This window comes from Antechinus flavipes, chromosome 3 (assembly GCF_016432865.1).
Source record: "Antechinus flavipes isolate AdamAnt ecotype Samford, QLD, Australia chromosome 3, AdamAnt_v2, whole genome shotgun sequence".
In the NCBI taxonomy this organism is placed as follows: Eukaryota; Metazoa; Chordata; class Mammalia; order Dasyuromorphia; family Dasyuridae; genus Antechinus; species Antechinus flavipes.
The window spans coordinates 628,093,301-628,118,902 of NC_067400.1; the positions used below are offsets into that span (position 1 = coordinate 628,093,301).

Below are 25,602 nucleotides of genomic sequence, written 5' to 3' on the forward strand. Positions count from 1 at the left end.
TATTGGCAAAAAAGGGAAATATGCATATATAACACATGTATAAACACACATATATTTACTGAAAAAAGAACTTCTTAAAATAAATTAGTGAAATAGAAAAACATTATCCAACAATAAAATTAGATTTGGCAAAATGGAAAAAAAAATATATGTATATATATATATATATATATATATATATATATATATATATATATATATATTGAACAAAACAACTCCTTTAGAAATATAACTGGCTATATTTAAAAAAATAGAGGTAAAAAAGCTAACTGAAGAAAATAATTAATTAAAAATAGAATTACACAAATGGAATTGAACTCTATGAGACATCAAGAATTAGTTTTAAAAAATGAAACAAAAAGAAGCAAATGTAAAATATCACACTGGAAATACACTGTAAAATAGATGCAGAAGAGACAAAATAAGAATTATCGCACTATTTGAAAGCCATGAACAAAAAAGGAACCTGGAGAAATCATTTCAAGAAATCAAGGACAGCCAATATGTCAGAGTAAAGGCAGGAACTCACTTAACATGAGTTAACCGCTCCAAGTTTCTTTAAATAACAACTCTAAAAAATTTTAGAGCATCAGAACACCCCAAAAGACAGAGTAGAACATTTTCCAGCTGAAGGAAACTAGAAGTTCAGCAGACACCAGGATGGGAATTCAGTATGCAGTTCCAATGCAAGCTGTCCTAGCATGATCTCAGACTGGAACCCAGATCCAGACTCGGCTAAACCTCTGAATCAACTCTTATACATGGTGGTTTTCTCCCAGTCACTTTCCTCCCTCAGATGTCTAAAGAGAGTTTGAAACAACTTGCGTTCTTTCTTCTAAATTGAAGCAAACCACCCCCCCAAAAAACAAAACAAAACAAAACAACAACAACAACAACAAAAAACCCAGGATCTCTCTTTTCTCTGGTCTTTAGTACTAATCAGTTCCTCCCTTCACATAGGCAGGGTTCATTGTGCAATTTCCACCAATGAAGGAAGTCATAAAAATGACCCTCTGAACAATAGGCTACATTTATATTGGAAAGATGTAGAGCTTGTTGCTTGTCTTCTCCATAAAAAGAAATGCAGGTTAAAAATCAATTGAAAACTAAACAATAAGCTTAAAAAATGAATGGTCAAAGAACACATTCAATAATTTCATTAAAGAAAATGACAAAAATGAGATAGCTTAAGCAGTAATATCAGTAATGAAAGGAAAATTTATCTCTCTAAATATTTATAACAATAAAATAGATAAAGAGCAGACCAATGATTTGGATACATAATTTAAAAATAAAACCTCTAGACAAAGAACAAATTAAAAATCCCAATTAAATATTAAATCAGAATTCTTAAAAATTAAGTGAGATTTATAAGGATAATAAAAATTGTGTGTAATAAAACAATTGAATTAATAAAGAGAACTGGAAGATGATTTTATGAAAAAAATAAATAATTGTTTAATTTTTTAAGTAAGGAATAAAAACAAATCACTAATATTAAAAATGATTTTTTATTGTACTATGTTAAAGAAATGCTTGTTTTTCACAAATGTAAAATAAAAAATTCTTTGAGAGTTAATCAAAATGGCAGTTATATCAAAAAAGAGTTATATATTGCACTCTTAAAATAAAGTGATGAGTTGATCTCTAAAGTGTGGTTAAATATAGAAAGTGTAGAGATTCATCACAGGCAAACATATACCATATTTTCCCTATACATTTTTTTTAGGCTTTTGGGGAATAGTCCTGAAGCAATAGCAGTCAATGGAAAATAAACCAGATCAATTAAAATCATAGCTCTCTACTTCACTCTGCAGTTATAGTCTTCAGTTTTAGTCCCTTCTGTTTCATATATACATATATCCAAATATATATGTATGTGTATATACAGAGAGAATATATATGTCTAAATAATTACAATCAACTATATATAGATAGATAGATAGATAGATAGATAGATAGATATAGATATAACTATAGTTATAGTCAACATGAAATTTATCCAAAATCATGACAAAAAACAATTTACTGAGTAATGATAATTGCTTCTGAAAGTGTAGAGATTCATCACAGGCAAACATATACCATATTATCACTATACATTATATTTTAGGTTTCTGGGGAATAGTCCTGAAGCAATAGCAGTCAATGGAAAATAAACCAGATCAATTAAAATCATAGCTCTCTACTTCACTCTGCACCCTTCCCGTCAGTTATGGTCAACATAAAATGTATCCAAATTCCTGAAAGAAAAACAATTTACTGAGTAATGATAATTGCTTCTGAAAGTGTAGAGATTCATCACAGGCAAACATATACCATATTATCACTATACATTATATTTTAGGTTTCTGGGGAATAGTCCTGAAGCAATAGCAGTCAATGGAAAATAAACCAGATCAATTAAAATCATAGCTCTCTACTTCACTCTGCACCCTTCCCGTCAGTTATGGTCAACATAAAATGTATCCAAATTCCTGAAAGAAAAACAATTTACTGAGTAATGATAATTGCTTCTGAAAGTGTAGAGATGTGTCCCAGGCAGACATATACCATATTTTCCCTATACATTTTTTTTAGGCTTTTGGGGAATAGTCCTGAAGCAATAGCAGTCAATGGAAAATAAACCAGATCAATTAAAATCATAGCTCTCTACTTCACTCTGCACCCTTCCCGTCAGTTATGGTCAACATAAAATGTATCCAAATTCCTGAAAGAAAAACAATTTACTGAGTAATGATAATTGCTTCTGAAAGTGTAGAGATTCATCACAGGCAAACATATACCATATTATCACTATACATTATATTTTAGGTTTCTGGGGAATAGAGAAGCCATCCTTGAGATCCGCCAAGAAAGGTCTGTCTTTACTGGAGGGCTGGGGCGGTTTTAGATCGGGCGCAGGCGGCGGGCAGCAGCAGTGAGAGCACGGGAGCAGACTGGAGAGGGGGGTGGAGAGTGATCGTAGCCGTTTCTGCGGGGAAAGCTTCGCTACAGGTTTGGATAATTTCCTCCAGCAGCAAGTCAACAGCCCAGCAGAGAAGCTAAAAACACCGGGGCTGAAGAATACAACCGCAAACAGCTGGAGTCTCTCAGGAACTGGCCCCCCCCCCTTCCCCCCCTCAGTGACTCAGCACGCTCTGGGATCTCAGAGCGCAGGCGCAGCACAGTCCTGCTAGTGCCTCACTGCTGCCCCCCGCAGTCTGTAGAGGAAGCTCGATAACACACCCAGCCCCCCCCCCCAAAGAAAGACTCCAGTTTTTTCCTGTTTTTCTTTGGTAGTTTATCTCTGATTAATAGACAGAATGAGCAAGAAGCTGAAGAGGACTTTAACCCTTGACAGCTTCTATACAGATAGAGAGCAGACTCTAAATCCTGAGGAGACTAAAAACAGGCAGTCCCCAGGTGATTCCCCAAAGGAGGAGATCGGCTGTTCCTCAGCACAGATGAACCTCATAGAAGTGATTAAAAAGGCTCTCACAAGGGAGCTAGAAGAAAAATGGGAAAAGAGTCTGGAGAAAGTTAAAGAGAGAGTGGATAAAGAAGTAAAATCCTTGAAAAATAGGATTAGTGAACTGGAAACAGAAAAAGCTCTCTAAAAAACAAAATTGGCGAAATGGAAAAAATTCCACAGAACAAAAGAACTCAATTGGACAATTAGAGAAAGATTTTTAAAAAAGTGAGTGAAGAGAATACTTCACTGAAAATCAGAATTGAACAAGTGGAATTGAATGACTCGAGGAGACAAGAAGAATCAGTCAAGCAAATCCAAAAAAATCAAACAATGGAGAAAAATGTGAAATACCTTCTGGGGAAGACAACAGACCTGGAAAACAGATCCAGGAGAGACAATCTGAGAATCATTGGACTCCCAGAAAAACATGATGAAAAAAAGAGCCTGGACACTGTCTTCCAGGAAATTATCAAAGAGAACTGCCCAGAAGTCATAGGAACAGAGGAAAAAATAAACATTGAAAGGATTCATCGATCACCCACTGAAAGGGATCCTAAAATCAAAACACCAAGGAATATAGTGGCCAAATGCCAGAACCCTCAGGTGAAAGAAAAAATATTGCAAGCGGCTAGAAAAACCCAATTCAAGTATCAAGGAGCCACAATAAGGATCACCCAGGATCTGGCAGCATCCACATTAAAAGATCGAAGGGCCTGGAATATGATATTCCGAAAGGCTAAGGAACTTGGTATGCAACCAAAAATAACTTACCCAGCGAGAATGAGCATCTTTTTCCAGGGAAGAAGATGGACATTCAACGAAGTAAGCGAATTTCATCTATTTCTGATGAAAAAACCAGAACTTAACAAAAAGTTTGATCTACAAATATAGAACTCAAGAGAAATCTAAAAAGGTAAAGATTAATCTTGGGAACTATATTTTGACTATATAGATGTATAAAGAATACATGTATACCTTGTTCTAGAAATTGATGTGGAAAGGACATTGTACCAGAAAAAGGGTAAAGTGGGGGTAGTACATCTCATGAAGAGGCATAGGAAACCTATTATATCTGAGAGAAAGAATGGAGGGGGATGAATATAGTGGGTATCTTACTGCCTTCAGAATTGGCTTTAAGTGAAAAATCTTAAGACATATTCAATCTATGGTGAAACTTCTCCCATCTCATTGAAAAGTGAGAAGGGAAAAGTGGAAAGGGAAGGAATAAGCTAAGCGGAAGGGAATACGGGAACTGGGAGGGAAAGGGGTAAGATAGGGGGAGGAACTCTAAGGCGGGGGGAGGGACACTAAAAAGGGAGGGCTGTGAGAAGCAAGGGTGCTCACAAGCTTAATACTTGGAAGGGGGGGAAAGGGGAAAGAAGGGAGGAAAGCATAAACCGGGGTTAACAAGATGGCAAGTAATACAGAATTGGTCATTCTAACCATAAATGTGAACGGGGTAAACTCCCCCATAAAGAGGAAGCGGTTAGCAGAATGGATTAAAAGCCAGAATCCTACAATATGTTGTTTACAGGAAACACACCTGAAGCGGGGAGATACATGCAGGTTAAAGGTAAAAGGTTGGAGCAAAATCTACTATGCTTCAGGTGAAGTCAAAAAAGCAGGGGTAGCCATCCTGATCTCAGATCAAGCTAAAGCAAAAATTGACCTAATTAAAAGAGATAAGGAAGGACACTATATCTTGCTAAAGGGTAGCATGGATAATGAAGCACTATCTATATTAAACATATATGCACCAAGTGGGGTAGCATCTAAATTCTTAAAAGAGAAACTAAGAGAGCTGCAAGAAGAAATAGACAGTAAAACTATAATAGTGGGAGATCTTAACCTTGCACTCTCAGAATTAGATAAATCAAACCAGAAAATAAATAAGAAAGAAGTCAAAGAGGTAAACAGAATACTAGAAAAGCTAGATATGATAGATCTCTGGAGAAAATGTAATGGAGACAGAAAGGAATACACTTTCTTTTCAGCAGTTCATGGAACCTATACAAAAATTGACCATATATTAGGACATAAAAACCTCAAACTCAAATGTAGTAAGGCAGAAATAGTAAATGCATCCTTTTCAGACCACGATGCAATGAAAATTACATTCAACAAAAAAGCAGGGGGAAGTAGACCAAAAAATAATTGGAAACTAAATAATCTCATACTAAAGAATGATTGGGTAAAACAGCAAATCATAGACATAATTAATAACTTCACCCAAGAAAACGATAATAATGAGACATCATACCAAAATGTATGGGATGCAGCCAAAGCGGTAATAAGGGGAAATTTCATATCTCTAGAGGCCTATTTGTATAAAATAGAGAAAGAGAAGGTCAATGAATTGGGTTTGCAATTAAAAATGCTAGAAAAGGAACAAATTAAAAACCCCCAGTCAAACACTAAACTTGAAATTCTAAAAGTAAAAGGTGAGATCAATAAAATTGAAAGTAAAAAAACTATTGAATTGATTAATAAAACTAAGAGTTGGTTCTATGAAAAAACCAACAAAATAGACAAACCCTTAGTAAATCTGATTAAAAAAAGGAAAGAGGAAAATCAAATTGTTAGTCTTAAAAATGAAAAGGGAGAACTCACCACTAACGAAGAGGAAATTAGAGCAATAATTAGGAGTTACTTTGCCCAACTTTATGCCAATAAATTCGACAACTTAAATGAAATAGAAAAATACCTCCAAAAATACAGCTTGCCCAAACTAACAGAGGAAGAAGTAAATATCCTAAACAGTCCCATCTCAGAAAAAGAAATAGAACAAACTATCAATCAACTCCCTAAGAAAAAATCCCCAGGACCAGATGGATTTACATGTGAATTCTACCAAACATTTAAAGAACAATTAACTCCAATGTTATATAAACTATTTGAAAAAATAGGGATTGAAGGAGTCCTACCAAACTCCTTTTATGACACAGATATGGTACTGATACCTAAACCAGGTAGGCTGAAAACAGAGAAAGAAAATTATAGACCAATCTCCCTAATGAATATTGATGCTAAAATCTTAAATAAAATATTAGCAAAAAGATTACAGAAAATTGTCACCAGGATAATACACTATGACCAAGTAGGATTTATACCAGGAATGCAGGGCTGGTTCAATATTAGGAAAACTATTAACATAATTGACTATATCAATAACCAAACAAACAAAAACCACATGATCATCTCAATAGATGCAGAAAAAGCATTTGATAAAATCCAACATCCATTCCTAATAAAAACACTTGAGAGCATAGGAATAAATGGACTTTTCCTTAAAATAGTCAGGAGCATATATTTAAAACCATCAGTAAGCATCATATGCAATGGGGAAAAACTGGAACCTTTCCCAGTAAGATCTGGAGTGAAGCAAGGTTGCCCACTATCACCATTATTATTTAATATCGTATTAGAAACACTAGCCTCGGCAATAAGAGTCGAGAAAGATATAAAAGGAATTAGAGTAGGCAATGAGGAAACCAAACTATCACTCTTTGCAGATGATATGATGGTATACCTAGAGAACCCCAGAGATTCTACCAAAAAGCTATTGGAAATAATTCATAATTTTAGCAAAGTAGCTGGCTACAAAATAAATCCCCATAAATCCTCAGCATTTTTATACATCACCAACAAAACCCAACAGCAAGAGATACAAAGAGAAATTCCATTCAGAATAACTGTTGATACCATAAAATATTTGGGAATCTATCTACCAAAGGAAAGTCAGGAATTATATGAGCAAAATTATAAAAAAGTCTCCACACAAATAAAGTCAGACTTAAATAATTGGAAAAATATTAAGTGCTCTTGGATCGGCCGAGCGAACATAATAAAGATGACAATACTCCCTAAACTAATCTATTTATTTAGTGCTATACCAATCAGACTTCCAAGAAAATATTTTATTGATCTAGAAAAAATAACAACAAAATTCATATGGAACAATAAAAAGTCGAGAATCTCAAGGGAATTAATGAAAAAAAAATCAAATGAAGGTGGCCTAGCTGTACCTGATCTAAAATTATATTATAAAGCAGCAGTCACCAAAACCATTTGGTATTGGCTAAGAAATAGATTAGTGGATCAGTGGAAAAGGCTAGGCTCACAAGACAGAATAGTCAACTATAGCAATCTAGTGTTTGACAAACCCAAAGCCCCTAACTTCTGGGAAAAGAATTCATTATTTGATAAAAACTGCTGGGATAATTGGAAATTAGTATGGCAGAAATTAGGCATGGACCCACACTTAACACCATATACCAAGATAAGATCAAAATGGGTCTATGACCTAGGCATAAAGAACGAGACTATAAATAAATTAGAGGAACATAGAATAGTTTATCTCTCAGACTTGTGGAGGAGAAAGAAATTTGTGACCAAAGATGAACTAGAGACCATTACTGATCACAGAATAGAAAATTTCGATTACATCAAATTAAAAAGCCTTTGTACAAATAAAACTAATGCAAACAAGATTAGAAGGGAAGCAACAAACTGGGAAAACATTTTCACAGTTAAAGGTTCTGATAAAGGCCTCATTTCCAAAATATATAGAGAACTGACTCAAATTTATAAGAAATCAAGCCATTCTCCAATTGATAAATGGTCAAAGGATATGAACAGACAATTTTCAGAGGATGAGATTGAAACTATTACCACTCATATGAAAGAGTGTTCCAAATCATTATTGATCAGAGAAATGCAAATTAAGACAACTCTGAGATACCACTACACACCTGTCAGATTGGCTAAGATGACAGGAAAAAATAATGATGAATGTTGGAGGGGATGCGGGAAAACTGGGACACTAATGCATTGTTGGTGGAGTTGTGAACGAATCCAACCATTCTGGAGAGCAATCTGGAATTATGCCCAAAAAATTATCAAAATGTGCATATCCTTTGATCCAGCAGTGTTTCTATTGGGCTTATATCCCAAAGAAATACTAAAGAAGGGAAAGGGACCTGTATGTGCCAAAATGTTTGTAGCAGCCCTGTTTGTAGTGGCTAGAAACTGGAAAATGAATGGATGCCCATCAATTGGAGAATGGCTGGGTAAATTGTGGTATATGAATGTTATGGAATATTATTGTTCTGTAAGAAATGACCAGCAGGATGAATACAGAGAGGCTTGGAGAGACCTACATGAACTGATGCTAAGTGAAATGAGCAGAACCAGGAGATCATTATACACTTCGACAACGATATTGTATGAGGACATATTTTGATGGAAGTGGATTTCTTTGACAAAGAGACCTGAGTTTCAATTGATAAATGACGGACAAAAGCAGCTACACCCAAAGAAAGAACACTGGGAAACGAATGTGAACTATCTGCATTTTTGTTTCTCTTCCCGGATTATTTATACCTTCTGAATCCAATTCTCCCTATGCAACAAGAGAACTGTTCGGTTCTGCAAACATATATTGTATCTAGGATATACTGCAACATATCCAACATATAAAGGACTGCTTGCCATCTAGGGGAGGGGGTGGAGGGAGGGAGGGGAAAAAAAAAATAGAGTTAGAGTGTTGTTCAGTCCCTGTCTGCAGGGAACAAGGAAGACACCTTGAAAAGGCTGTGGAGCAGGGCTTGGAATTTTTCCTTTCAATCTTATTTGTATCCCTGTCTTTATTGATATTTTCTCCCCTACTTCATGATCTCATCTCTCATAAGTGATTTTTCAACAATCCATAACTGTTGTACCTGCCTTTAGAGCACCCTAGATGTTTCATTCGCACCTGTTGTGAGGAGCATTTTTCTAAACCCCACTCTCCTGAACTCACTTCTCTGATATTTTGGACTTTTTCTCTTTTTTCTAGATTTTGAGAATTCTGTCCTTTTGGTGAGAATGAAAATTGGTTTTTTTTTCACCCTCCATTCTCTGCTCTTTGTCTCCTCTTCTTTCTTCTTCTTTTCTCTTCCCTTTGTTCTTTCAGTTTGTCTCTTCTCCTGAGCTGCTCTGATTGATGTTTATTGCCTCTGCTTTTCTTCTTTGAGCAACCTCTGAAACCTTTGTCTTTCTCCTGTTAATGCTCTCTTTTCTCATCTATTGTTTATCCTACCTTTTCAGACATTTAAAAGGGTCCAAGAGTGTCTGGGTAGTTTATTCATTTATTAATAAGGCCAGCAGGTTACTAGTAATAGGGTGGTTATTTGGTGAACAGACACGTTTATATAAGCTACAGAAGAGTTCATGGATCACGGACCATCAAATAGCAATCAAATCTAGTTAGTTAATGTGATTGAAGGTGGATTATATTAAAATAAAGGGTTGAGTATCTTTTGATAGGAAAAGTATCTCTACATCATACTAACCATAGTTTTAGGCTATCAGTTCAAAAAATGTATACCTTACCCAAGCATGAGCAGAACAGTCCAAGTTTCCCAAATTTAGATTAAATTCCTTATAAGGTTGGATGTAGTCCTCCTGACATTGAGGAGAGTTACTGCAATCTCATAAGTACTTTCCTTGTGAAGAACTGAACTTTTAAAGGACTTTACAAGAAAGTAGGAGAAATAACTCATTGGATTTGGGAAGGATGAATTTAAAAGTCTTTACACAACAGCAGATGAGTATCCTATCAAACAGGAACACTTGGGATCAATACCTGTCCTTTTTTATATCCAAAATGCAAGTCCTTCTTTAGATGCCCCATTTGTTGAGTACCAGAAGTCACAACCTATTAAGAGTGAATATTTTCCCCATGTGAATGTGAATCTCTACCTGATTCCATCACAATTGCTTCCATGGCTTCTTCTTTATTTGAACATAGTTAAGCTCTTACTCTGTTTCCCTATTGGCTGAATACTATCCTCTCTGAAAATTCTAATTCCCTCATGTTTTTCTAAGTCTCCTCCTCTGATCTCATCAATACAACTACATCCTCAAGTGTAAGTATTCTCCACCTCTGCTTAGAAACATTTGCAAGTCTGATCCCCCCCATTACTTTTTCCCTTTTAATTTTTATTTCCTCATTCATATCCTAGCAATCTAATTTCCAATTCTCCCTATGCAACAAGAGAACTGTTCGGTTCTGCAAACATATATTGTATCTAGGATATACTGCAACATATCCAACATATAAAGGACTGCTTGCCATCTAGGGGAGGGGGTGGAGGGAGGGAGGGGAAAAAAAAAATCGGAACAGAAATGAGTGTAAATATAATGTAATTATTAAATAAAAAAATAAAAAAAAAAAAAAAAAAAAAAAAAAAAAAGAGAGTTAATCAAAATGGCAGTTATATCAAAAAAGAGTTATATATTGCACTCTTAAAATAAAGTGATGAGTTGATCTCTAAAGTGTGGTTAAATATAGAAAGTGTAGAGATTCATCACAGGCAAACATATACCATATTTTCCCTATACATTTTTTTTAGGCTTTTGGGGAATAGTCCTGAAGCAATAGCAGTCAATGGAAAATAAACCAGATCAATTAAAATCATAGCTCTCTACTTCACTCTGCAGTTATAGTCTTCAGTTTTAGTCCCTTCTGTTTCATATATACATATATGTATATACATATATCCAAATATATATGTATGTGTATATACAGAGAGAATATATATGTCTAAATAATTACAATCAACTATATATAGATAGATAGATAGATAGATATAGATATAACTATAGTTATAGTCAACATGAAATTTATCCAAAATCATGACAAAAAACAATTTACTGAGTAATGATAATTGCTTCTGAAAGTGTAGAGATGTGTCCCAGGCAGACATATACCATATTATCACTATACATTATATTTTAGGTTTCTGGGGAATAGTCCTGAGACAGTAATAATAAGTTGAAAATAAACCAGATCAATTAAAATCATAGCTCTCTACTTCACTCTGCACCCTTCCCGTCAGTTATGGTCAACATAAAATGTATCCAAATTCCTGAAAGAAAAACAATTTACTGCATAATGATGACTGTGTCTGCAATAAAATCACAGAATTATCCTATAAAATGATATAATCCTAAGAAGAGGGCCTTCCTCTGGAAATGTAGTTTTCCAGTGCAATAAGTTTAAAATGTACTTTTCAGGAGCATCTAAGTAAATTATTTTTACAATTAAAGAGTATACTGACATGGCCAGGCTTAGAGGCAGGAAGATTCATTTTCCTGAGTACAAATCTCACCTCAGGCAATTACTTGCTGTGTGATCCTGGGCAAATCACTTAATTCTGTTTGCCTCAGTTTCCTCAACTACAAAATGAGGAGAGAAAATGGCAAAACATGACCCTTTCATTGCTAAGCAAAAGTCAAATGGGATCTCAGATTTGGGCACAACAAAAATGACTGAAGAATTGAAACATTATACAAGTCAGGTCCGTGTGTGTGTGTGTGTGTGTGTGTGTGTGTTTGTATGTTGCAGACTTCTGTCAAAGATGAGTAAAGCCTATGGACTATGAGAAAACATTTTCAAAAGTATAACATTTTCAAAGGAAATAGATTATATCAAAACTCAATTATATAAGTTAAAGTTACATATGTGTATGTGTGTTTATTTATATATGGATCCTACATTAAAAAGCCTAAAGCACAGATAATGAGACTATAGGAAGCAGAATTGTGGAATAGAGAGACTACTTTTTAAATTTAATTTGTAGTTCAAAAAGCTATATGCAATAAAAGTTTACACTTTAAGATACATTCTTATTTTTAAATTTTTATGTTCAATTCTTAAGTTCATAATAAAAGAGATAAAGATTTTTAAAAGAATAAATATAGGTTTTTTTAAATGCAGAGAGTGAATATGCTATTAATGAAGATGAAATCAGAGCAATTCTAGAAAGTTATTTGATACAATTATATGCCAGTAAATTTCTACCAAATTCCTATTATGAAACAAATTTACTACTGATGCTTTAACCAGGAAAAATGAAAAAGATAAAAGGAAAAATGTAGGCTAATTCCATTAATTAATATGTTTGTAAAAATTCTAAACAAAATACTACCTGGGAGACTGCAACAATATGTTACAAAGATTTTTACATTGTGATTTAGTATGATTTATACTAGGAAATTTTCACATAAGGAAAATTTATAACATTATATCAATATCAATAACAAAAGTAAGAAAAATGCTATCAATAGATGAAGAAAAAACTTTTGATAAAATATTATATGCATTTTTTACTAAAAAACAATCAAACTTGAAAATAATCTACTAGTTAATGTGTTAGAAATACTAGCAATATCAACAAGAGAAGGAAAAAACCTGAAGGAATCTAAATGGACAATGAATAAATTTTAGGTGATTTTTTATTTGTGATTTTTAAATTCATTTTTAAAAAATACAAAACAAGAAATGGGGAAAAGCATTTCTGTGTCTTTGATATAGAATACTAAATTTCCATTTCAAGAACACCTATTTAATAAATACTACATATCGTTTTCCAAGTTTCCCAGCTTTTTTTTGTTTCCTTCTAGGTTTTCTTTTGCTCTCTGCTGTGACTTTTATTTTCTTTTTCTCCTCTCTCTCCCTACCTACCCTGTAACCTAAAGAAGGCTACAATTACATGTGATTATATGTAGATAGATACATAGATAGATACATAGATAGATAGATAGATAGATACATAGATAGATACATAGATAGATACATAGATAGATACATAGATAGATACATAGATAGATACATAGATAGATACATAGATAGATACATAGATAGATACATAGATAGATACATAGATAGATACATAGATAGATACATAGATAGATACATAGATAGATACATAGATAGATACATAGATAGATACATAGATAGATACATAGATAGATACATAGATAGATACATAGATAGATAGATAGATAGATACCTATAAACATAGATACACACGCTCACATATATTTATGTAAAACCATGTTGTCCATGTTTTCATTTGTCATGTCTTTCTGTGGAGGTGGATAGCATCTTCCGCCATTGGTATGTCTTTACATGCTGTTCTTCTTACTGTTTTGCTTAATCAACCAACTTATCATATCCTTTACCCTAGCAGTATTTCAACACAATGAGATGTGAAAGTTTGTCTATGGTAGTTTCTTCTTAATTTTCTGCATTTCTTCTATTCTTATCTATATTGATGTATTTATAGAAGAAATTTTTAATTTAAAATAAGCAAAATTATCCATTTTACACTTCAACGATGCCCTCACCTTATAATATAATTTAAACTATGACAATACCAAATTTAATATAGTATATATATATATATATATATATATATATATATATATATATATATATATATATATATATATATATATATATATATATATATATATATATATATATATATATATATATATATATATATATATATATATATATATATATATATATATATATATATATATATATATATATATATATATATATATATATATATATATATATATATATATATATATATATATATATATATATATATATATATATATATATATATATATATATATATATATATATATATATATATATATATATATATATATATATATATATATATATATATATATATATATATATATATATATATATATATATATATATATATATATATATATATATATATATATATATATATATATATATATATATATATATATATATATATAATTTGTAGTTTAAAAAGCTATATGCAATAAAAGTTTACACTTTAAGATACATTCTTATTTCTAATTTTTATGTTCAATTCTTAAGTTCATAATAAAAGAGATAAAGATTTTTAAAAGAATAAATATAGGTTTTTTTAAATGCAGAGAGTGAATATGCTATTAATGAAGATGAAATCAGAGCAATTCTAGAAAGTTATTTGATACAATTATATGCCAGTAAATTTCTACCAAATTCCTATTATGAAACAAATTTACTACTGATGCTTTAACCAGGAAAAATGAAAAAGATAAAAGGAAAAATGTAGGCTAATTCCATTAATGAATATGTATGTAAAAATTCTAAACAAAATACTACCTGGGAGACTGCAACAATATGTTACAAAGATTTTTACATTGTGATTTAGTATGATTTATACTAGGAAATTTTCACATAAGGAAAATTTATAACATTATATCAATATCAATAACAAAAGTAAGAAAAATGCTATCAATAGATGAAGAAAAAACTTTTGATAAAATATTATATGCATTTTTTACTAAAAAACAATCAAACTTGAAAATAATCTACTAGTTAATGTGTTAGAAATACTAGCAATATCAACAAGAGAAGGAAAAAACCTGAAGGAATCTAAATGGACAATGAATAAATTTTAGGTGATTTTTTATTTGTGATTTTTAAATTCATTTTTAAAAAATACAAAACAAGAAATGGGGAAAAGCATTTCTGTGTCTTTGATATAGAATACTAAATTTCCATTTCAAGAACACCTATTTAATAAATACTACATATCGTTTTCCAAGTTTCCCAGCTTTTTTTTTTTTTTTTTTTGTTTCCTTCTAGGTTTTCTTTTGCTCTCTGCTGTGACTTTTATTTTCTTTTTCTCCTCTCTCTCCCTACCTACCCTGTAACCTAAAGAAGGCTACAATTACATGTGATTATATGTAGATAGATACATAGATAGATACATAGATAGATAGATAGATAGAGTTAGAGATAGAGACAGAGATAGAGATAGATAGATAGATACCTATAAACATAGATACACACGCTCACATATATTTATGTAAAACCATGTTGTCCATGTTTTCATTTGTCATGTCTTTCTGTGGAGGTGGATAGCATCTTCCGCCATTGGTATGTCTTTACATGCTGTTCTTCTTACTGTTTTGCTTAATCAACCAACTTATCATATCCTTTACCCTAGCAGTATTTCAACACAATGAGATGTGAAAGTTTGTCTATGGTAGTTTCTTCTTAATTTTCTGCATTTCTTCTATTCTTATCTATATTGATGTATTTATAGAAGAAATTTTTAATTTAAAATAAGCAAAATTATCCATTTTACACTTCAACGATGCCCTCACCTTATAATATAATTTAAACTATGACAATACCAAATTTAATATAGTATATATTAATATATTTATTGTATTTAATTTGATTTATTTTAAATATATTATTTAACATAATATAATTTAATATAGCATAATTTAAACTATGACACTACTGAATCCCTTCCATTACATTTTTCTTTTTTTTCCCCTGGTTTCTTTGAAATTCCTGACCTTTGGTTCTTACAAAGGAAGGATTTCTGAAGAAACAAAGAATTCAAAAGAAAGTTTTAAGAAACCCCAGGAACTGATGCTTTATTGATCAGCAAGTCTTTTCTACTTTCAGTGTTACTGGAAGCAAGGCTGAACTTCATCTGCAAAACAATAGACCTTGTAATGTTCCGGCCAGCTTTCTGGAGGATCTCTGGGACCAGCCTTGATCTAGTGCAGGAGTGCAGGAGGCAGGAGAGCCACCAGGAGGATGGTCAAAAATGTAATGTCTCATTTCCAGTCCTCTCAGCCCTTAAATACCTCGGTATGATTACACATTACAGTATGTGTGAACTAGAGAACCACTGCATCACCATGCTAAGTACTAAGTATATGTGTATTAAAGAACCATCATCTCATCAATTCTACTGAATTAATACCTTGTTGTAAGTATCCTTGTTTCAAGTATACTTCTCCAGAGTTCTTGCCCTCTACAAGACATGATATGGATTTGTTTTATTGTCTAGATCTTTATTCTTCAATAATTTTTAAGGGTATTGAAGTCTTGAAATAATTTTTTTCCTTTACTATTTATAATGACACAAATCATTTATATTCATAGGTCTCAATCATCTTGAGACTTTTCTTTCAAAAATTTTTACACATTTGTTTCCTTTTTATCAGAAATGCTCAAAAGTTCTCCATTCCAACAAGGTGATAGTATACATATTTTATCGGATCCTTAAGACCTCACAAATCTCTACAAAACAGAAATTATTCTCCAAAGATAAAGTAACTTCTGTTGTTCCATGGTCTAGAACAATTAGAATCCAGAAGAAAAATCCATTTATTTATTTAGGAAAACTCCTAGAACTGATGCTTTGCTGACCCCAAAATCACTCAGCATGCCTTCTTTACTTCCAGTATTACTGAAAGTAAGGCTGATCAATGGACATGTTATGGGCTTTCACCCACAGTCACTTCTGTATCAAGTTTTCCCCCTTTCCTTTCTAGTGGTTTAAAGACCATGGTTCCAGGCTGCACAAGTTTGCTTGGGCCCCAACAGCCAGTTTGGCCAAAACTCTTCAAGTGCAAAAGCCTGTGGGGTTGGAATTCTCACCAGTTCTATATCCTTTACCAAATTAGTTACCCTGAGTTTGGTCCAGTTTCTTCAACTCTAAAAATGAGAATAACAAAGAGATTTTTACATCCAGGTGTGGTTTTTAGAATCTAAGAAGATAATATAACAATATTATCTGTTAATTATCAATTAATATTATTTAGCATGCTGCCTGAAACATTATAGTATATATATATATATATATATATATATATATATATATATATATATATATATATATATATATATGTATAAATGCTAGCTATTTTATTATAGGGTATCTTATATTATTTTAATTATTATTAATTTATAGCTCCATGAAAAATGTATTAATTTTCCTGATTTTCTATACCTTTCTAACATGTGACTACACTTACAATGTTATTTTTTTATTTTTGCTGTTTTTCTGGTTGTTCTGTTTCATTTATATGTTCATTAATATATGCTATTATTGTTCGTATTATTTTTCTTTAACCCAGTCCTTATTTTGAAAATATTAAGTATCCAAATGTAGATTTTTACTTTGTTTTTTACTATTTTTATTGCTGTGCCATAGTCATACTAATTACCGCAAATTACCAAATGAAGGTATTAATTCTGCCTGCTTTGCCTGTGACAGCATCTTTAACAAGTACATCTTTGCTCTCCTGGAGCTCAAGAAAGTTCCTCTTCTCTTGGAGTTTTGCTAATGATTTGATCCTCATAATTATTTATTAGTCATTGAAGATGGGAGATTGTCAATTAGTGGGAATACTTGAAAGCTTTTTCAGCTGGAGCAAAACTTTACTTTTTTAGACATGTCCCTTTTTCCCTTGGCAGACTAATGTCATTGGTGCTGCCCATGACATAATAATCCCACCTCTGGAGACAAATGGGCTCAGATGATGCGGTCCTAATAACTGGGATCTGCCTGAGCCATCACATATGCACACACAAGTACAAAGTGATGCAATTTGTTTGACTCAGCCCTTTCCTTCATCCTAGAAGCAGAGAACAATCAGGTGAGTGTCTTCTATCTCAGTTTTATATCTTGGGACTTAGAAGCAGAAAATATTCTTCCAGGAAAAAAAAAATAGAGTTAGAGTGTTGTTCAGTCCCTGTCTGCAGGGGACAAGGAAGATACCTTGAAAAGGCTGTCGAGCAGGTCTTGGAATTTTTCCTTTCAATCTTATTTGTATCCCTGTCTTTATTGATATTTTCTCCCCTACTTCATGATCTCATCTCTCATAAGTGATTTTTCAACAATCCGTAACTGTTGTACCTGCCTTTAGAGCACCCTAGATGTTTCATTCGCACCTGTTGTGAGGAGCATTTTTCTAAACCCCACTCTCCTGAACTCACTTCTCTGATATTTTGGACTTTTTCTCTTTTTTCTAGATTTTGAGAATTCTGTCCTTTTGGTGAGAATGAAAATTGGTTTTTTTTTTCACCCTCCATTCTCTGCTCTTTGTCTCCTCTTCTTTCTTCTTCTTGTCTCTTCCCTTTGTTCTTTCAGTTTGTCTCTTCTCCTGAGCTGCTCTGATTGATGTTTATTGCCTCTGCTTTTCTTCTTTGAGCAACCTCTGAAACCCTTGTCTTTCTCCTGTTAATGCTCTCTTTTCTCATCTATTGTTTATCCTACCTTTTCAGACATTTAAATGGGTCCAAGAGTTTCTGGGTAGTTTATTCATTTATTAATAAGGCCAGCAGGTTACTAGTAATAGGGTGGTTATTTGGTGAACAGACACGTTTATATAAGCTACAGAAGAGTTCATGGATCACGGACCATCAAATAGCAATCAAATCTAGTTAGTTAATGTTATTGAAGGTGGATTATATTAAAATAAAGGGTTGAGTATCTTTTGATAGGAAAAGTATCTCTACATCATACTAACCATAGTTTTAGGCTATCAGTTCAAAAAATGTATACCTTACCCAAGCATGAGCAGAACAGTCCAAGTTTCCCAAATTTAGATTAAATTCCTTATAAGGTTGGATGTAGTCCTCCTGACATGGAGGAGAGTGACTGCAATCTCATAAGTACTTTCCTTGTGAAGAACTGAACTTTTAAAGGACTTTACAAGAAAGTAGGAGAAATAACTCATTGGATTTGGGAAGGATGAATTTAAAAGTCTTTACACAACAGCAGATGAGTATCCTATCAAACAGGAACACTTGGGATCAATACCTGTCCTTTTTATATCCAAAATGCAAGTCCTTCTTTAGATGCCCCATTTGTTGAGTACCAGAAGTCACAACCTATTAAGAGTGAATATTTTCCCCATGTGAATGTGAATCTCTACCTGATTCCATCACAATTGCTTCCATGGCTTCTTCTTTATTTGAACATAGTTAAGCTCTTACTCTGTTTCCCTATTGGCTGGATACTATCCTCTCTGAAAATTCTAATTCCCTCATGTTTTTCTAAGTCTCCTCCTCTGATCTCATCAATGCAACTATCCTCAAGTGTAAGTATTCTCCACCTCTGCTTAGAAACATTTGCAAGTCTGATCCCCCCCATTACTTTTTCCCTTTTAATTTTTATTTCCTCATTCATATCCTAGCAATCTAATTTCCAATTCTTCTGTTTCAATTTCCTAATTTGTTTCATTTCTCTGTATTTCTCTAATTCAATTTTGATAACTCTGTGGAAACTAAACTACCATTCCCACCAAGAGCTCTGAATCACTTCACAATTTATTGGGTATTAATATTCATTTCTCATAACTTCAGATCATAGTTAAATTCCCACCTTTGTCAAGAAGCCTTTGCTGATTGTGTTAATACCTATGTTTTCCCTCTATTTACTATATATAATATGCTATACATATATATTATACATATATAGTATGTCTTACTATTTCTATATCTAATTTCTCCTTTTATAAGTTGTTTTCTAATTTTTACCTCAGTAGACTGTGAGCTTCTTAAAAAACAGTTACTACTTTTTAGTTTTCTTTTTTTCTCTTAAAATTTAGTATTAAGCCTATCCTATAGTGATACTGCCATCTTCTGGTACTTATAATTTTTTTTAAAGCAAAAGTTTAAGAATGATTTTAGCATAAAATCCTTTATGTCTTCATTTGTGTGCTTTTTAAAATATAGTTTAGATTTATTTAAATGACTAGGCGTCATACAAATTTTTTTCCAGTATATTTATGGAGTTGCTAATAGTTGCTAACAATTGGACAGAGGGAGGAACTCCCTGTCCTAAGAAAGGTCTCCATCTCTCCTGTCTCCATCCTTGCACTTTTCTCTACTCTCGTGCCACAAAGAGAGGGACATCAGACATTAGGCCTGTTGGTAGGTCCTAGCAAAAAGAAGTTACTTCTCATTTGACAACTTATTGCCTTGCCTATGTACTGGAAAGTTCCTGTGTACCAAGGTTGTTTTAGGCAATTAGGGAATTGCCCCCAGTCATAAACAACAAAAGTGGAATCATCTATCAACCTTTGTTGAGCTTTGTCTCTTCTAGGTTCCAGGACATCAACTTCCAAACTCTTGTTCAACCTGAATACCAACTCCTACCTGATTCTGAATCTCAGAAGGCCCTGCATACCGCTGCCATCATCTTCAAGTCACACATTTCCCCTCTGCAGTCTGGACTCTGCTAGGCAGGGCCTGCTCTACTCCCTTTATCAGTCTGAAGTAACTCCAGAAGATGACAACTAACTCCAGATGCAAAAGAGGCTCTTGAAGGCAGTAGAGATGGCACTTATTCAAACTATTATTAGAAGAGACTTAGAAAACCCAACTGCAGTTATTCATCAAAAAAACAAGGGATTCTGGAATGGTTTCCTTCCCAGGCTCAGCCTGTACATCATTTAGTCATTTATCCTATGTTGGCAGTAAATATGACTAAAAGGCCATAAGGAGAGTCCTACAACTTTCAGGGTTTGTACCTCATATTCTATATATTCCATATACTCAAACCCAAACTGATTCCTTTTTGCAAGCATTCCCTGAATGGCAATGCTTGTTAACTTATGCTCTAAATCTCCATCATGAATCACCTTTGTGTCTCACATACATACATCTTGGCCATGGACTTTTGAAACTAAACCTTCTCAGAAGTCACTTTCAGGTCTTACCATATTCACAGATGCCAACAAAAATAATAAATGTTTTGTTTATTCTATGGAGTTAGCAATAAAGAGGTTTATTATATCCCATTTACTTTACACAGCAAAATGAACCATATGTGTTCATTCTTGCTCTGCAATTTTACCCTTATGGTTGCAATCTAGTCACAGAGTCAGCTTATGCTGCTGGTGTTTTGTCACTCATCTCCTCATTGACAATCTGGTGATATTTGCCCAGATTTTGACTGCCAGGAACAGAATCCATGAATATTCTGGACTGCAGTAGTTAAAACTGAACGTACTATACTCTCTATATAAGTGGCATACCATTAGAAGGGTTGGTAGACACAGGCACAGATCATACAGTCATTAGGGGTGCCAAGTGGTCCAGTCACTAGCCAAAGATTAAGGTAGACTACATGTCTGGTGTAGGAGGATCAATAGCAGCTGAAGTGAGTGCTACCCCTTTGAGATGGACATTTGAAGGTGAAACAGGAGTTGAAAAGATCCCCATCAATCTGTGGCTAAAAGACATCTTACAACAGTTAGGATTACAAATGAGGACTTAGGCTTTTTAGGCAGAGCTGCTGTTCCTGCACTCTCACCTGCTCCCATTCAATGGAAAAGTGATACACCAGTGTGGATAGAACAGTGGCCCTGAGCTAGCCATAAAATTCAGACCTTATTAAACAATAGTACAGGAGCAACTGGATCGAGGACACTCACAACCTTCTCTAAGTCCTTGGAATTCTCCTGTATTTTGTTGTAAGAAAGAAACCATAGACTGTTTTGGGAAACTGGGAAATGTGTAGCTAATATTCCAGGCACTAATAAAGGTAGACAATATGTGAACTATGGCCCAAGAGTACCAGTAGCATCAGAGGCTTGAAATAAGTCTCTAAAATTAGGCATTGATCCATACTTAACACCGTACACCAAGATAAGGTCAAAATGGATTCATGACCTAGGCATAAAGAATGAGGTTATAAATAAATTGGAAGAGCATAGGAGAGTTTACCTCTCAGACCCGAGGAAGAGGAAGGAATTTATGAACAAAGAAGAACTAGAGATAATTATTAATCACAAAACAGAAAATTTTGATTATATGAAATTGAAAATTTTTCGTACAAACAAAATTAATGCAGACAAGATTAGAAAGGAAGCAATAAACTGGGAAAACATTTTTACAGTCCAAGGTTCTGATAAAGGCCTCATTTCCAAAATATAGAGAGAATTGACTCTAATTTGTAAGAAATCAAGCCATTCTCCAATTGATAAATGGTCAAAGGATATGAACAGACAATTCTCAGACAAAGAAATGGAAACTGTTCCTAGCCATATGAAAATATGCTCCAAGTCATTGTTAATCAGAGAAATGCAAATTAAGACAACTCTGAGATACCACTACAAACTTTCTCTCCACTGTGGATTTTCTCACTTTCCAAGTTACCAGGACCATCTGGTCAAATTGGCTAAGATAACAGGAAAAAATGATGAGGAATGTTGGAGGGGACGTGGGAAAACCAGGACACTGATGCATTGTTGGTGGAGTTGTGAACGAATCCAACCATTCTGGAGAGCAATCTGGAATTATGCCCCAAAAGTTGTGAAACTGCATACCTTTTGATCGGGCACTGCTACTTCTGGGCTTATATCCCAAAGAGATACTGAAGATGGGAAAGGGACCTGTATGTGCCAAAATGTTTGTGGCAGCCCTGTTTGTAGTGGCTAGAAACTGGAAAATGAATGGATACACATCAACTGGAGAATGGTTGGGTAAATTGTGGTATATGGATATTATGGAACATTATTGTTCTGTAAGAAATGACCAGTAGGATGAATACAGAGAGGCTTGGAGAGACTTAAATGAACTGATGCTAAGTGAAATGAGCAGATCCAGGAGATCATAATACACTTCAACAACCATACTGTATGAGGATGTATTCTGATGGAAGTGGATTTCTTTGACAAAGAGATCTAACTCAGTTTCACTTGATCAATGATGGACCGAAGCAGCTACACCCAAAGAAAGAACACTGGGAAATGAATGTAAACTGTTTGCATTTTTGTTTTTCTTCCCGGGTTATTTTTACCTTCTGAATCCAATTCTCCCTGTGCAACAAGAGAACTGTTTGGGTCTGCACACATATATTGTATCTGGCATATACTGTGACATGTTTAACATGTATAGGACTGCTTGCCATCTGGGGGAGGGGGTGGAGGAAGAGAGGGGAAAAGTCGGAACAGAAGCCAGTGCAAGGGATAATGTTGTAAAAACTTACCCAGGCATGGGTTCTGTCAATAAAAAGTTATAATTATTTTTAAAAGAATAATAATAAAAATAAATAAAGTATAAAAGAAGAAAGAAAGAAAGAAGTCTCTAAAATGAAGGCTCGCCCTCCCCCTGTCCTCCTCTCGGGATCCCATTCCTCCCCATCCCTCTCTGTGCCCTTTTTCTGGTCCCGACGCGGAAGGAGACAAGAGGGCTACGTGGGCGTCCTTGACAGCCAGGGATATAAGTACCGGCCCCAGACCTCCTGGAGCTTCAGAAGGCACTTGGAGCAGCTGGTGGAGGAAGCAGAGCGAGTCCGTCCGCCATCGGCCAGAGTGTCTGCGCTTTCTAGGCTCGAATTACTACGTAAGTTTTTTTTTTCTTTCTTTCTGTATCTTTGCGGTGATGAAGGGTCCCCCTGAGCGACGGTTTATTGTCCCAATGTTCTCTCGGCCCCAGCGCCGGAAACTCTTCCAATCCAGGGCCGCCAATGGAAGCGAGCTCCCGATTGTAGAGGGCTCTCCCCTGTGTGCGGCAGCAGGGGGGCCTGGGGACAGCTCCTTGGCTACCTCGGCCCCGAACCGGGGCCACCCGGGCTCCCTGCCTCCCGCCCCGAACGGGGAGCAGGGAAACCGCAAGGTTGTGAAGGAGAAAGGGAAAGGGGACCAGGGAAAGGCCGAGTCCTCCCCTTGGCTGAATGCCCGCCATGTCTCCTTGGAAGGAGAGCGTCCCCCGCTCCTTCCCTTGGAAAACCCTGCCAGCAACGCGATGCAGGGCCGCCTTGTGCCGCTCTGGCCCGAGGCTCTGCCGGGAAGCACCCCCGGGCCCAGGGAAGGCCATCTGGCAAAGGATGGCCCAGGTCTTGGGGGGCAAGAGGTAGGAGAGAATGGGAGGAGGCCCCCTGCCAGTCTTACCGAGGACAAGCAACTGGGAGAGGGCTTGCACCTTGGCCTTCCCCCTTCTCCCTCCAGGGAAGTGGGGCAGCAGAAAGGCTCCAGAACCCCCAACACCAGGTTTTCAGACATGGACAAAGGGCTGCGGACGCGGCCCAAGCTGAGCGGCGGCAAGAAGCTGCCAGCGACAACGGGGCGTAAAGCGGCCCTCCCGAGGGGGAAGCGCCCCGAGACCCATCCCGAGGCCGGCCAAGAGGCCTGGATAACAGACCTGGACTCCCTGCGCAGGCGCATGCTGCAGGAGATCCCGGAGCTTCAGGCTTTGGGGAAGCAGGAGGACGTGGCCGCTGCCGTCCCAACCCGCCAGGGCATTGCAAAGATCCAAGAGCATCTGGCAGCCCCAGCGGGAGCCTTGCCAACGGCCCCGGGAGCCTTGCGCCTCCAGCCTCTGCCTTCTCCCTTCAAGGAGGTGGAGCAGGCGAAAGGCCTGGGGTCCCCCAAGGACAGCACGGACCAAATGGACAGAGGGTCGCGGCTGCGGCGCAAGTGCAGTCCAGAGAAGAAGCGTCCCGGGCGTTGGGCTCAGCCAGAGCAGAAAAAAGACCTCCCGGCCAGGAAGCGCCAAACGCCGGCCAGCCCAGAGTTCTGGATAAAAGACCTGGACTCCCTGCGCAGGCGCATGCTGCAGGAGATCCCGGAGCTTCAGGCTTTGGGCAAGAAGAAGGAGGATTTGGCCGCTGCCGTCCGAACCCCCCAGGGCATTACCGAGATCCAAGAGCATCTGGCAGCCCCAGCGGGAGCCTTGCAAACGGCCCCGGGAGCCTTGCGCCTCCCGCCTCTGCCTTCTCCCTTCAGGGAGGTGGAGCAGGCGAAAGGCCTGGGGGCCACCAAGGTCAGCGTCGTCCAAGTGGACAAAGGGATGCAGGTGCAGGGAAAGCTTTGTCCAGACAAAGGGCCCAACGACTGTGGAGCGGAGGCAGAAGAGGAAGGAGCAGTGCCCAGGAAAAAGCGCAAGAAGGACCACGCTGAGCCCGGCCAAGAGAACCGCAAGAAGCTCCGGAGCTCCGTCAGCACCCACGGGCTGGAGCCAGACAAGAAGAAGGACAAGCTGAGTGGCCAGTCCAAGATCCAAGATCGTCAGTCCACTACAGAGATCTCAGAGCGTTTGGAAGCCCCACCAGGAGCCTCGGCAATAGCCCCAGTTGCCTTGCGCCTCCCCCCTCTGCCTTCTGCCTTCAGGGAAGTGGAGCAGACGAAAGGCCTGGAGGCCCCCAAGGGCAGCACGGACCAAATGGACAGAGGGTCGCGGCTGCGGCGCAAGTGCGGTCCAGAGAAGAAGCGTCCCGGGCGTTCGGCTCAGCCAGAGCAGAAAAAAGACCTCCCGGACAGGACGCGCCAAACGCCGGCCAGCCCAGAGTTCTGGATAAAAGACCTGGACACCCTGCGCAGGCGCATGCTGCAGGAGATCCCAGAGCTTCAGGCTTTGGGCAAGAAGAAGGAGGACGTGGCCCTTGAGTTCCTAACCCGCCAGAACATTATCGAGATCCAAGAGCGTCTGGCAGCTCCGGCAGGAGGCTTGCAAACGGCCCCAGGAGACTTGCGCCTCCTCCCTCTGCCTTCTCCCT

The 25,602-nt window shown here is 36.3% G+C and overlaps 4 protein-coding genes across 4 annotated transcripts in view; 2 read left to right on the forward strand and 2 right to left on the reverse strand.

Annotated features, from left to right (window-relative positions):
• LOC127557646 (uncharacterized) overlaps nucleotides 1-25,602 on the forward strand; it is a 370,654-nt gene that overhangs the window by 263,057 nt on the left and 81,995 nt on the right. The window lies entirely within an intron of this gene.
• The window catches only part of LOC127556669 (uncharacterized), a 170,406-nt gene that overhangs the window by 98,080 nt on the left and 46,724 nt on the right, over nucleotides 1-25,602 (forward strand). Inside the window, exon 2 of the mRNA XM_051989955.1 lies at nucleotides 23,190-25,602. This exon is cut by the window's right edge and continues 970 nt beyond it. Within this exon, the coding sequence (XP_051845915.1) occupies nucleotides 23,490-25,602 (2,113 nt within the window). The 5' untranslated portion in view covers nucleotides 23,190-23,489. The remainder of the gene's footprint in view (nucleotides 1-23,189) is intronic.
• Nucleotides 1-25,602, reverse strand: part of LOC127556679 (uncharacterized) — a 346,970-nt gene that overhangs the window by 82,031 nt on the left and 239,337 nt on the right. The window lies entirely within an intron of this gene.
• LOC127556670 (clusterin-associated protein 1-like) overlaps nucleotides 1-25,602 on the reverse strand; it is a 161,743-nt gene that overhangs the window by 74,082 nt on the left and 62,059 nt on the right. The gene's annotated exons all lie outside the window — the stretch shown is intronic.